At 31.1% G+C, this 13677-nt stretch overlaps 1 protein-coding gene across 1 annotated transcript; it reads right to left on the bottom strand.

The window, feature by feature from the left end:
* Positions 1-1254: 1254 nt before the first annotated feature.
* LOC106476707 (non-canonical poly(A) RNA polymerase PAPD5-like) lies at positions 1255-13032 on the bottom strand. Its single transcript, XM_013937342.2, has 7 exons — positions 12929-13032; positions 12128-12268; positions 8527-8740; positions 6942-7065; positions 5635-5811; positions 5269-5398; positions 1255-5113 (listed from the first exon to the last, which is right to left on the bottom strand). Exons 3-7 carry the CDS (start codon positions 8579-8581, stop codon positions 4703-4705), a joined length of 897 nt encoding a protein of 298 aa, XP_013792796.2. The 5' UTR covers positions 8582-8740; positions 12128-12268; positions 12929-13032; the 3' UTR covers positions 1255-4702.
* Between the last annotated feature and the right edge of the window lie 645 nt (positions 13033-13677).

The raw sequence follows: 13677 nt of genomic DNA on the forward strand, positions 1-13677 counted from the left end.
TGTTACTAGCGTCACGTGACTTCCGCTGTCGTAACAATACGTTCTAGATTTCGGGTCTAAGCCTAAAACATAGAAATACTTTCTCCGTGTACTAGGCCTACCTAATTTGTACTAGGCCTATTGTGAAGTTATTTATGTGTAATTTTACCAAACCGAACAATGTTGGTTAAGAAAAATTAGAATACTCTTAGTTGTATAATAAAATATCACAACGATATAACTGCATAAGGTACAAGAAAGGTTTTAAATCTACGCCAAGTAATTAAACGGAAACATCTTCATATTTCAGACACGTTTTTAAGAAAAAATGTGTGAGGAAACGTATGGCAACTTTACTATTTTCACTGAAGCATCACTCTTGGAAGAACGCCTTAAATTCACCCTACATTCGAGGGTTTAAACCATTCGTTCGGCTTAGTTAAGTGCGCATGTTCAGGAATGACCACGTCATCATTTTACTTGTAGTTTGTTTTTTAAACCAATTTTCGAACTTTTATAACTATTAAAATAATAAACTAATCTAAAGCGATTGTTTAACCACATTACTAACGTCAGCCATCCACGATTTTAACATGTCTAAGATGAGTAACTTTAACTGACCATTCCGGCTTTTTTATACTTTCAAAAATCAATACCCGATATACTTTTCATCACATAAGAACAATTTAACTGGAAAATTCTTCTTTTATATATATATATATATAGTTTTTATTTTGTATAAATGTTTACATTTTTCTTCTGAAACAAGATCTCAAGTCACTTCACAAACTCTGATAGTAGTGAATTACACGACAAAATCAGATCAATCTATATTCAAATTTCATGATATTAATATAAGATTGGTTCAATCGTTTTGCTTTTTATGATCACTAAACTTGTTTAAAAACAAATAGAAATAATTTTCTCACATTTTTTAACCTCGTGAATCTTAATCTGAACATTGGTAACAGTATTAGCGATCTATTTATTCCATACACAATGTTTCCCGGTAGTGTTTTAGACTTTTTTACCAGTAAATATTCCAGTTGGCTGCATGTTTAAATGATTGACAAAAGCGGTGGTGGGGGAAAGAGAGAGTGAAAGTTATATTTTATTTCATAAGTTATTTAAGTTTAATAATGCATTCTGGCTTTTGGAAGCAATAACATGTTACTGGGTTTGAGAAATAATTAAATACGAGTTTCTCTTCGCCATTACAGGTTTCTTACACATTGTTTGACATCATATACATTTTTATATTTGCTATTTCAAGGATTTTTTTTTTTTTAATTGGAAAATGTTTACTTGATGCTAGAATTCCTTGAAATTATTAATTTAATTCATTAATTATCTGGAACTTACACAACTTTAGTATTATTTGAAATAAGTACTATAAAGTTAAACTCAAATTTACTAGACATTTGAATGAAAAACACAATTTTAGGGTTTTTCAGGTTTTCAAATCCAATCGACCCAAACAAACAATAATTTCAAACTTTGCAGTAAAACAAAACTAAGCATGTTTGAATTTTTTTTAACTTGTTACACCAATGGAAACCCATGATCATCTAATAAACTTTACTGAATTAATGGCTTTAAGGAATCCTGTTTTGTTAAGAATAAAACAAGCATCAAAATGGTTACATAGTTTACTTTGAAGGCTGTTAAAATCAACTTAAAACCTGTCATGGAGTGTCTTGAAATAAAGTACATCAATGAAAGTTTTGAAAGAATTGTGTATAATTGATTTCTTTTAAATAAGTGCACAGAAATCTCTCTCTACATACAGTTCAAACTAAATATGATGCACAAACAATGCATTTAAGACTAGTAATTATTTTTGGATCACAAGATCTTTCACAATTTTTACTGTCAAGATAGGATAGTCATGATTTTTTAAGGATTAAAAAAATACATTTTACTTATCAGTTAAAATTCATTTACTAATGTTAAACAGCTGCCAGCATACAGAATAGTAATTACTTAATATCAAAATGATAGGCACTACAAGGTTTATGCTGCAAATTTTACTTGATATTGACCAGAGTTCCTTATATCACCAATCATAAAAGATACATACATACGTGCAAGCGTACACACAAATTAAGGCTCCCGTGAATGCAGAATCACTTCTGACTGATGATGTTTTTCTTAAATGAAGGTTTGTAAAGGACAAAAATGCTAACGACAGGTTGCATTATCAAATTATTTTTAACAGTAACCAATCTGGTTTTCTAAATTCAGACACTAAAATTTCTAATTTACTGTTTTAGCATTACAAGAAACCTGTCCCGTGACACACACACAAATTGCTTTCATTATTCACTGTGTGTGATAACAGCATCATATTCAGTTTAACACCTGATTGACATACATAAACTATAATAACAGATAGAGGAATTCCTGTCCATAACAAGCTTCTTTACAGTACATTCACACATCACTTTGTACTTCAATAACCAGACCTAACAACTACTATTACATTCTTTAACCCTATTAATCAGAATCTGTAGTTTTGGTTTCTAATTCTATTTCTTTACGTGCACCGATGTTCAGACAGTGAAATTATTTCCAGTATGTATTAGTAATAATAACAAGTTTCATTTTTATAAATGAAATATGAATTTGAAAGTAATTCTCAAAAGACAATTCCATGACAGGTCCAAGCAATGCACACAGGGATGTTAACCGTGCTTGCTGTAGCTGAAAAATCACACACACACACAAAAGAACCCGGGGTTCTTCATTACCACGTATCAACTAAATTTATGTTAAAACACATTATTATAAAACGTACTTTTTTTTTCCATTGAAATATGCCATGTTGATGTTTCATGATAATTAGCAATTTTACGTACAATTACAAAACAAAAACAGAAGAAAGCATAATGAGCAGAAATGCAGAATAAAATCCAAACAATTAGATTCACATTTTTAATTGTCAATAAACCAAAACTTTACTGGTGATGGTATAACAGGTTTCTCAAGCAGACAATTTGATATTTAAAAAGACATGATATTGACCCAGAAAAATTAGGTAAATATGGGCTGGTAAGTGGCTTTACATAGTTACTCAATTTTAAAAAGAAAAAAAAGGTGAGTGCTTAAGTGGTTTGTCTTAATCGTCCTGCTTTTTATATACTCCATGCTCTAGAGAACTGTATATATTTTCATTCTCATAACCTCAAGTTAGCTGAATGATGACATTAATACTCAAAGTTTAGGATAAGATTTTACTCAAAATTACATTTCAACCTGTTTAAAATGTATATGTCAGTATGTAACATTGAGAAGGCAACAGTTTATTACATTGCTAAGACTAAAAAAAAAAAAAAAAAAAAAAGTCATCTTGTGAACTTTATTAACTACTGTGTGCTTTTATATATTAAGCCTTAACTAAATCACTTGAGTAAACATGTATTACTGCATTATCAAAATGTCTGACAAGATTTATACATTTCTAAATTATAAGCAAGACCAAAGCTTTGTTTGTTAAATTAATTATAGCATGTGAGAAAAAACATACAAAAATTGCAGGAAAAAAATTATGAATTTTAAAGCTTGAATTTAAATCTTTTTCACACAACAATGATACAATTATATCTAATTACTGTAACTGTAAAATAAATTAAACACTAATCTTCATTTACCATTTTTTTTTAATATATATTAGCACTCATTAAAAAATGTCTATTTCTTAGTGCACATCAGGAATATAAAAGTTTATAATGATCAAAATGAAATACAAACCAAATAAATCTGACAAATAATTTAATTCTATACTGAGGAGTTTTCTTCAGAACCAAATTTCAAAATTTGACATTTTTAGAGTTAGCTAATTTGTTTATTTGAATTGCTCATACTTGTCATCTTTCGCAGGGAATGACCGTTTGTCGTCTTAAATCTGTACACACAAGTTATATATACACACACACACAACAATTTAAAATGTTGAGCTGAACCTGTATTGGGGGATCTCATCTTTGTGATAACGTAGTGCATTTTAAATATCTACTAATGAACATAAGTGAACTGAGTGTTTACATACTCTTTATGTGCTCCAAGAACCAGCTTTTTTTTTTTTTTTTATAGTAAACTATTTGTCCTTTTCAAAACAAAATATTTTTTCTAGTCACACGAATGACTCTGTAACATATTTACAGATTTATGTACATAAATGCTATGTACAAATTTGAAGAAGAAGAAGAAAAAAAAAAGACCAAAGCAAATATGTATAAATAAAGAAAATATTTAGACTGAAGTACTGGGGAGGTGGGGATAAAAATTTAATGTCTTTGAACATCCAATATTGATACTTCTGTACCACTATTATTCAGTCATCAATAACCCTTCCTCTATAATCAAACCAAATCTATTATGGTATAGCAGACGTTGCACAGTTATACACTTCTAGTTGTCTAATGTTTTTCTATTATTGTTAATAACGTAAGTTCTGTAATTACACACAATTCCCATTCAACTGAGCTCTCTAATCCCAAGTTCATGGATATTTGATGCCAAGTTTTATTTCTTGATGATGAAGATGATAAACACGCATTTTGTGATGAGAATGATGAAACAATTTTTTTTTTCCATAATAATCTAAGAACACCTCAAAGTTGGACAAAAAACAACAGCAATATTCAACTGATCATTCCAAAGCACATTCTCACACAAAAATTACAAATTTGGCAGTAGCAAACTCGCTATAAAAAAACCGAGATCATTTGACTGAGTTGTTGCCTTCATATTTTTTGTTGTTGTTGTTCTTTTTCCGTTTATTGGAAAAACTACGATAACGCTGTCCACCCCCTCCACTGTAGCAGTTGGTCTGGTTGCCAGCTGTGGCTGGAGGACAGAGATAACCCTGGCCTAGATGTGGAACACTGAATGAATTTGAGAAACGGCGTTGCTTAGGCCAGTGGAATGCAAGCTTCTCACTATTTTCTGAAGATTGTGTGCTAGTTTGAGGCCCCCTACTGACTTGTACATGCTGTGGTGGCCTACTATAATGCCCTCTGGCACCTTTAGCTGACTGACTAGAGGTTGTCTGGATCTCGACTATGTGCTGCACGTTCTGAGGCTTCCTTCCATTGGTCACCTGTTGGCCCTGATCACAAAGAACTTCAGAATCCTATTGAAAAAAAAAAAGACTTCAAAGTATTCACAGAAGGTTACAAGTAAATTATAGTTTATGATTCTGATCTAAGAAACCCTCGTTGAACTTTTCTACCAGACAGTTTAGAGAGAGAGAGAACCACAATGTACGTAAAGTTTAGTTTCCCTTACCGTGTCACTACTAATGCTGGACCCAGAACTTGCTGGTGTGCTACACAGTGAAGAGCAGCTCGACGAATGACTATCAAGATACACTACGGGGCATTTTTCAAAAACATTGGTCCCATGGGTTGGATTTTTTCTAGAAAGATTAATGGTACTTATAACACATTCCACTCTTTACGTAGAAATTATACGTTCCTTATTCTGATGTGTTGTGGAGAAAAAAAAACTCGTGATTAATATATTAACCAAACTAAAGGAAATATGTGTATTTTTTAATCACACCGTTGACTACATAAAAATACTATATTACTTTACAAATTTTAATTCTAGCCATCTTAAATACTTGAAACTATTTAGCAATAAGACACTTACTGTACCCTAACGTTATTTACACTGTCAAATGTCTGAAGAAGGGAATTCTTTGGGGACATAGGAGGAGAGTGGATAGTAAAGACTTCTCCAGGAGGATCACTGAGGGGAAACGTCTCGCGTATCCACTGGCGATATTCCACTACCTCGTCAGTTACACGAACAATTCTTCCAAGGATGCTGTCATTAAACATAGTATACATGTACAGAATAACACCAGAATCTACAACAATACAGTAATAAAGTTGAAAACCATCATATCTGGACTTATGTGTAAGTGTTACAAATTTTACAAGTGAAAACAACACACACATTATGGCTGATAAGTCTGTGTTAATACTTGTACAGGTTTCAACATAAAAAATATCACAAAGTCAGTTAATTCTTTAACATTGATAAGTAGTTTGTGACTGAAAATAATCAACAACTTTGATATATAAACACACTCATCATGTAAACCAGGCTAATCTCACTACCTTTCAATTAATTTCTTTTGTCACACAGACTAAATACAGTCTTGGATGATTTTACAAGAAAAAATTAGATATTACACCAGTTTTAGTCTTCTTACACATTTAACTTGTTAAAAAATTATATTACACCAGTTTTAGTCTTCTTACACATTTAACTTGTTAAAAAATTATATTACACCAGTTTTAGTCTTCTTACACATTTAACTTGTTAAAAAATTAGATATTACACCAGTTTTAGTCTTCTTACACATTTAACTTGTTAAAAAATTAGATATTTCTACCATCCTATTTGATTCTGTGTTTCTCAAACTACAAAATGTTTTTCCATAAATCCAATAAATTATTATATATATATAAATTGAAGTTTTTTTCACTGATAAAATTTCACAACTATTTCGTTAAAAACGGTCAGTTAAATGAATAACATATAGACCTGTTCCTGTTTTTTTTTTTGGCCTTTGTGCCCTTGAAAATCTGAAAAAAAAATCCAAGGCCAAATGGTCTAACCCTAAAAATGCTGAATTTCCTGGCCTGTGCAGTAAGCTGTGTCAGCTTTGATTTCAATTTTCTGTACGTGTTCAGTATTTCATAACATTAACATACGAATGTCCGACCTCCGAACACACTAGGATTAGTTTCGCACAGTATCTGACTCTAGACCCATTAACTTAGGTGAACAGAGTAAAAGGGCTGTGCTACTTTCTTTAACATTGGATTATGTTTTGGTATTCATACTTCGGTTCGCATAAAAAAAAAGTACCAAACAAACCTGTGCCTTACAGAAGCTAACGAGGGAATATTTAATGTTTTACCAAGAGACTGAAACACTACACTTACCTATGCCTGGTGTCTATGTAATGTATTGGACGGGGGTGAACAGCCTTGATTAGGACCAGATAAGCATATTCAAATGCTTTTTTGACATTTAGAGCACCATAAGAACTCTTCCCAATATCATTTCCTGTAGAAAGTAATCAAGATATTTTAATCCTTCCCCCTATCTCTCTTATAAACATTAGTTAGTTGTACTGAATGATGGTTAAGTAGATTTTTTAATGATCACACACTTCTCATAATCAATTTCTTTCTTATAGCGAGTTTCCAAAGTTTGAAAAAACTTAAAGAACGATTAAAACAGTAAGTAATTTAGAACTGGTGTATAGTATTTTAATAATTAATAACTCTAGCATAATTATACAGCCAGAAAGACTTAGGTAATTTAAATCTTGAGAAGTCATTATAATACATGTGCTTTTACAATAATAAATTTGAGATATTATTAAGATCCTGGTCAGCAAGAAACCCACCCCTTGGGGCTGTCGTGCGTACTTTTTACAAAAAAGTATCAAAAATAAATGGGAAAGGGCGCAATAGGCGTTAAATGGTCTAAAAAGGCAAGACCAACTTTCAGAATTTAAAAATCCTTTCTGGTCGTGGAGAAATAGGTAAAAATGATCGGTTACTTCTAGACTTTCAATAAAATCAAAGGAAAGATTCGGAATGCTTAGAATTTAGCAACTATTAATTATTTTAGTTCCAATGATGTTATGCATAATTAGTGAAAGTAAACGCTTGTAAAACTCTCATTCGAGTTCTCCCAGGCTCAACTAGTTTTTCTCCTTTGATACCATTCTTTGGAAAATCACCGAGTGTCCAAAGATCTCAAACATTTGTCAAGATTGTTTAATCTACTACTGGAAGAATCTGTTCCATCATTAAAAGACAATTCATGTAATCCATCAATGAGCCTCTCTCGATTAGCTACGCTATATGTTGATCGTCTCATCATTCTTCTCGTTTTTACTGGCTTTTGGATTCTTTGCACTACTCCACGTCTACTTGGGTGGATAATATGACAATGTTTTGCTGTACATATAGCTGGAGGATCACAATGTAAAGAAATTTCACAGCTTTGGCAGATTCTTTTATTTTTGTATTTATGTTCTTCACGTGGTTCTGGCCTTTTCGTAACTTTGGGCTTACTCGCACCGTGCAAAAAATGGAAAACTGATTTTGAAACAGCTGGATTTTTTTACGTACGTCAGTGTTATCCGGTTTTTATGGTATTTTTACACAGATAAAATTATTGTGAAATATTAATTTTATTTTAGCCAAAAACTAATTTTGGGTGGTTTTCTGACTGGCTGGGATCTTAAAAATTCACATTATGTAAAAGTTGACAGTCAGTGTAAATGCTCTTAGGTACAAGTTTTATTTTTTGGCAATTCCCAAACTCTGAACTTGTACATGTTCTAAAAATGGAAGATACACTGATATAAAGAACAGAAGTTAAACTATATACTGAATGCCAAATTTTGAAAAACACGATTGAAAAGCTCCCAATAACCCCTCCCCCAATAACAGTATTTTTTTGACCAAGGTGTTTCCATAGTTTTCCCAAACAATTCTAACTATGCCTAACCTGGAGTTAGAGGATCTTCTATACATAGTATTGATGGCCGTGAACCATCTGTCATTCCCCTCTGCACTTCTTCCTTTGCCACATAAGCTCCCCCATCCGTTACACGGATTCCCGTCTTGAAGTAGTTGAAATGCCGACCATATAACTCAAAGAATTCAATAAGTAAAGTTCCCACGTTTGTTGTGAGACAAGTAGGGTCATACGTTGGATGCAACTGAAAAAATAGAAAACACAAATTGACAATTGTGATTATTACAGATATAGCTAAAAAAAAAATCATCCTTTAACATAGAATATTAAAAGTAACATATTTTGAACAGCACTGTTTGCTAGCCAGGAATTCAAAGGTTTGTCAGGCAGTATTCAAGCAGTTTCAGATTTTTTTATCTTGTTAAGTAGAAACCATTTGACAATGTTTGAATAGTAATAACACACTAAATGTCAATCATACAAACAATTTGACCTCTTGATTTATACAATGCCCACCACCAAATGATTATAACGTAACACCCTCAGTACACTGTAACAGACCATTATGATGAAACCTGAGTGGGGTGGGGACTGTTTAGCAACTGTCTCATTAAAGTGTACAAGATGCAAGAAAAGTGTTCTGGTAGAATAAGTATGAAACACTAAATATACACTAACACTAATAATTTTCATGTTGAAAAGTGTTATGGAAGAATAAATATGAAACACTAAATATACACTAACACTAATAATTTTCATGTTGAAAAGTGTTATGGAAGAATAAATATGAAACACTAAATATACACTAACACTAATAATTTTCATGTTGAAAAGTGTTATGGAAGAATAAGTATGAAACACTAAATATACACTAACACTAATAATTTTCATGTTGAAAAAGGAGCACCAGCATAACTCTCACCTCTCTAAGGAATATGTCCAATTAATCAACAATGGTGTTAAAAAATGTGACTGATAATAACACTCTCTCTTACCAGTTCGTTAAACTTTACGATCCCATTTTTTAATCCAACTGTTGGTATTACTCTTGCTGTTTAGTTATTATTATGTTTAATTAATCAACATTTTTAACACTGTTTTGCTTAAGTCAGTTGTTACTCTTCTAATTAGCGGCATTAGGTGTTTATTGTAATGCAAGCTTACTGTACGTGCCTACAAGATTGTGGCATGTACCAACAACAATATGTGTATGTATATATATATAAAGATTATGAATTTTTTATTATCAAATATAAATTATTAGTCATGATTAGTAAATTATGCAAGTTAGTATTATTGAATGTTGAAACCTTCATGTTCTGAACCTTTGTTCCAGTCAAAGTAATTAGCTTGTAAACAAAAACACTTAACCCTTGAATGTTAAAACATTCATGTTCTGAACCTTTGTTAGTCCATTAATTAGCTTGTAACAAAAAGACTTAACCCTTGAATGTTGAAACCTTCATGTTCTGAACCTTTGTTCCAGTCAATTAATTAGCTTGTAACAAAAAGACTTAACCCTTGAATGTTGAAACCTTCATGTTCTGAACCTTTGTTACAATCCATTAATTAACTTCTAACAAAAACACTTAACCCTTGAATGTTGAAACCTTCATGTTCTGAACCTTTGTTCCAGTCAAAGTAATTAGCTTGTAACAAAAACACTTAACCCTTGAATGTTAAAACATTCATGTTCTGAACCTTTGTTAGTCCATTAATTAGCTTGTAACAAAAAGACTTAACCCTTGAATGTTGAAACCGTCATGTTCTGAACCTTTGTTACAGTCCAAGTAATTAGCTTGTAACAAAAACACTTAACCCTTTTCAATGATACCCTGTTGTTTTCATCTCTCACAAAATACTTAATCTAATAAAACCAAACAGTTTAAAATCTGCGTGAAAAAAATTCATATATTATTCAGTTTGTCATTTTTTAAGATTTTTATAAAACACTTTTTTAAATTGGAAAGGTCCATTTTATACATCCAATTATTTTTAACTTGTTTGATATTCATTAATATATTTTGTTTAATAATTTAATTTCATGAATGAAGCAGTCGACTTCCTGCTACAAATACGATGCGACTGACATCTATCAGTGAACAATGATCCTACCTTTTAATAACAAGAAACTGTTATCTTTATTAGGCACAATATTATGTTTTGCTAACAACAATTTTTGTCAGATCAATTTATATTTAGTTATTAATAAGAACTTTTCAGAGAAAGTAAAGAATGTATAACAATATGTCAACCATATCCTACTGCGTGTTACCAGGCTGGAATATGACAGATACAGTAGTAGTTAAGCCTATTTATATTAGCAAAATGCTTGAATAGCAACTGTTATGGTGAGGTGTATGTCAGAACACATCAAGATTAGGGTAAGAATTGTTTAATAATATACTAATTACCTATTTTAACATCACATATTTAATTACACAGGCCTGCAATGTTTTTATTGTCTTGAAATTTTTACATGTTCTACAGTAATTCTTGTACACTGAATCCGATAATGATATCCATTTTTCTCCATCACGTACAAATTTTTCACAAAACGTCGTATTTACTTTTACATAAGGGAATCATTTTCATTGAAATCGGGTCACATTTTGTTTAAAATGTTGACAACCACTGGCTATAGATTTCTGTAGACCAATCATTACGCGAGAGTCTTATCGATTGTTCTAGAACTCAAATATAACAATGAAAAATATTCATTGTGGTAAACAAAATAATAATTTTATCCAAGAGTTTTTCTTCTTTGTGATTTGTAAAAAATCCTTACATGGTAGAAGAAAATGAATATTATTTTCAAAACCTGCGTAGCTGAATTAAGAAAAATTTGTTATTAAAACCAAAACAACTTTTATGAAGTTTAAATTCGCAGGCCTGTGTTATTATTTTCTTGAATTAAGCTGTTAATCACTGGGCTGTGTTGTTATTAAAAAAAAAGACTTATCTTAGTAACAAGATGATAGTTTATATTTTTTTTAGTAAGTCATGTAAAAACATTACTTGAAATACCTTGGAGTTTATAGAAAGGAATATTGTAGAGTTAAAAACTCTTCCTTTTATTATGAATTCCAACACGTAATTCCTGAATCTCAATAAATTATGAGAAACAAAATGTTCCATTAGGGAGAGAGTTTATTTATAGCAAATTTTGTCAAGGTTTAACTACACGCACAATTTTTGAACATGTCATAAACATTTCAATATTATACACTCACAAATGTTTCATTTTTGTAATTATCCATTCATCAAGAAAGAGAAAAGTTTTAAACTGAAAAGTTCAACATGCATTTATTTTCAACAATGTCATAACTTACGATTCTTTTCATCTTAAATTACTGTCAGTTTTAAATTAGTGAGAAAACTCTACAATAAACATTTATTCTAATGATGGCGAGTGATAAATTATTTTTTTTTCTGTATATCATTGAGTATTGTTTATAATAAAAACTTATCCTTACAGCTCACTTTCAAATTGACATCACCTTTGTATTTTTAGGGCTCCAATATAATGAAATAAGCAGATTTTGTTAATGGAAGTACACTTAATCACAAACTTTTGTATAATGATTTATCATTCATGCAATTTTCCTAACAATAGTTTTAAAACAATAACCTGTAGGAAGTTGATTGTTAACAGGATGAGGCTGTAAGAGCTAATTCCTCCCGTAAAAACCTCATTCAAATCTCTCTGAAGTAGAAAATGCTTCAAGACAAACACCAACTTTGGCAGGATTGAGAATTTTTTCTTGAAGTCCTGGAAAATTAATGATTAACAAATTAAAAAAAAGAAAAGAGAAAACAAATCAATCAAATGAAGTACAGTTTTAAAACATATTTCAGCTTAATTTTGTTAAAATTAAAATAGGTAAACCTCTACTTACACACATCTGAAAAAACTTTAAAACATCTGAAATTGAAATTTAATTAGTATATAATTCCACAGAAACAATTTTTTTCTAATTCTAAGAAGTTAAAGGAGAATGTGTTAACACGTCAATTCAATCACACTACATCTGTTACATCTAGCACTGACAAGGCCTCATACCCAATATTAGGACCCATCAGATCGACTGGGATGCGACATGTATTAGTGGTTTACGCACTATATATTACTAATTTTCATGAATAATGATTGCTATGGTGGGAACCAGATTAAGCAAATGAAATACAATTATTACCAGTCAGATTTTTTAGAATTAAAATTAACAACAGAACATTACTCAAAGACAAGGAACAAAAAGTTATAGATAAAAGATTAAAACTGCTTAATATTTATTCCTTCATAGTTTAAAATCCTAACAATGACATTTTTTTTATCTAGCTTTTTTGTTCTTTTAACTCAGATAATGATTTTAATCTAGCTTCAATTATTTTTAATTTGTTGCCAGTATTTTAAATATCCATGAAAACCTACCTTGATGAGTTGGGCACTTTTAACTCCGTTATTCGTGTTGAAACTGATGTCTACTTTCACATCTGTCTTGGTATCAGTAAGTTTAACAATAGGGACCTACAAATCATTAAAATTATATAAAATACAGTATGAACAACATTTCAAGCAGAACTCGAAAAACAGACGTCTCTTGGCACATAATTTCAGCTGAAGTATATGCAAAGAAACACAAATAAGAGCGTGTTCTCAAGGCCAGTTCACCATTTATATGACAAATATATCCTTTTACATCCAAATGTGAAAGTGTATAGAACATAATGCTTAAAACAGTTTTGAAAAATTGTTGCTTTAGTTTGAAGAATTCTAAAAAAAATCACTAAACATATTTCACACAAGTATCTCATGGGTTTGGAAGTCATTCAAAAAATTGGCAATCTAAAAATTTTAAACAAAATAAGAAATGGCAAAAACCCAAGTTCACTAAGAAAGTACCCACAAAAATTCAGAGAGATGGTTAGTGCTCACAGTCAAGCAAGTGATATGAGGCAAAGAATTCAGAGAGAGATGGTCAGTGCTCACAGTCAAGCAAGTGATATGAGGCAAAGAATTCAGAGAGATGGTCAGTGCTCACAGTCAAGCAAGTGATATAAGGCAAAGAATTCAGAGAGAGATGGTCAGTGCTCACAGTCAAGCAAGTGATATAAGGCAAAGAATTCAGAGAGAGATGGTCAGTGCTCACAGTCAAGCAAGTGATATAAGGCAAAGAATTC

The sequence above is a fragment of the Limulus polyphemus genome, unplaced genomic scaffold (assembly GCF_000517525.1).
Source record: "Limulus polyphemus unplaced genomic scaffold, Limulus_polyphemus-2.1.2 Scaffold11298, whole genome shotgun sequence".
Taxonomy (NCBI): domain Eukaryota; kingdom Metazoa; phylum Arthropoda; class Merostomata; order Xiphosura; family Limulidae; genus Limulus; species Limulus polyphemus.

Coding starts and splice junctions, on each gene's coding strand:
- LOC106476707 (XM_013937342.2), bottom strand. CDS start 8,581: ATGACAGATGGTTCACGGCCATCAATACTATGTATAGAAGATCCTCTA. Junction 7,066..8,526: donor AGAAGATCCTCTAACTCCAG/GTTAGGCATAGT, acceptor TACTTTCTACAG/GAAATGATATTGGGAAGAGT. Junction 5,812..6,941: donor TACATAGACACCAGGCATAG/GTAAGTGTAGTG, acceptor GTTTAATGACAG/CATCCTTGGAAGAATTGTTC.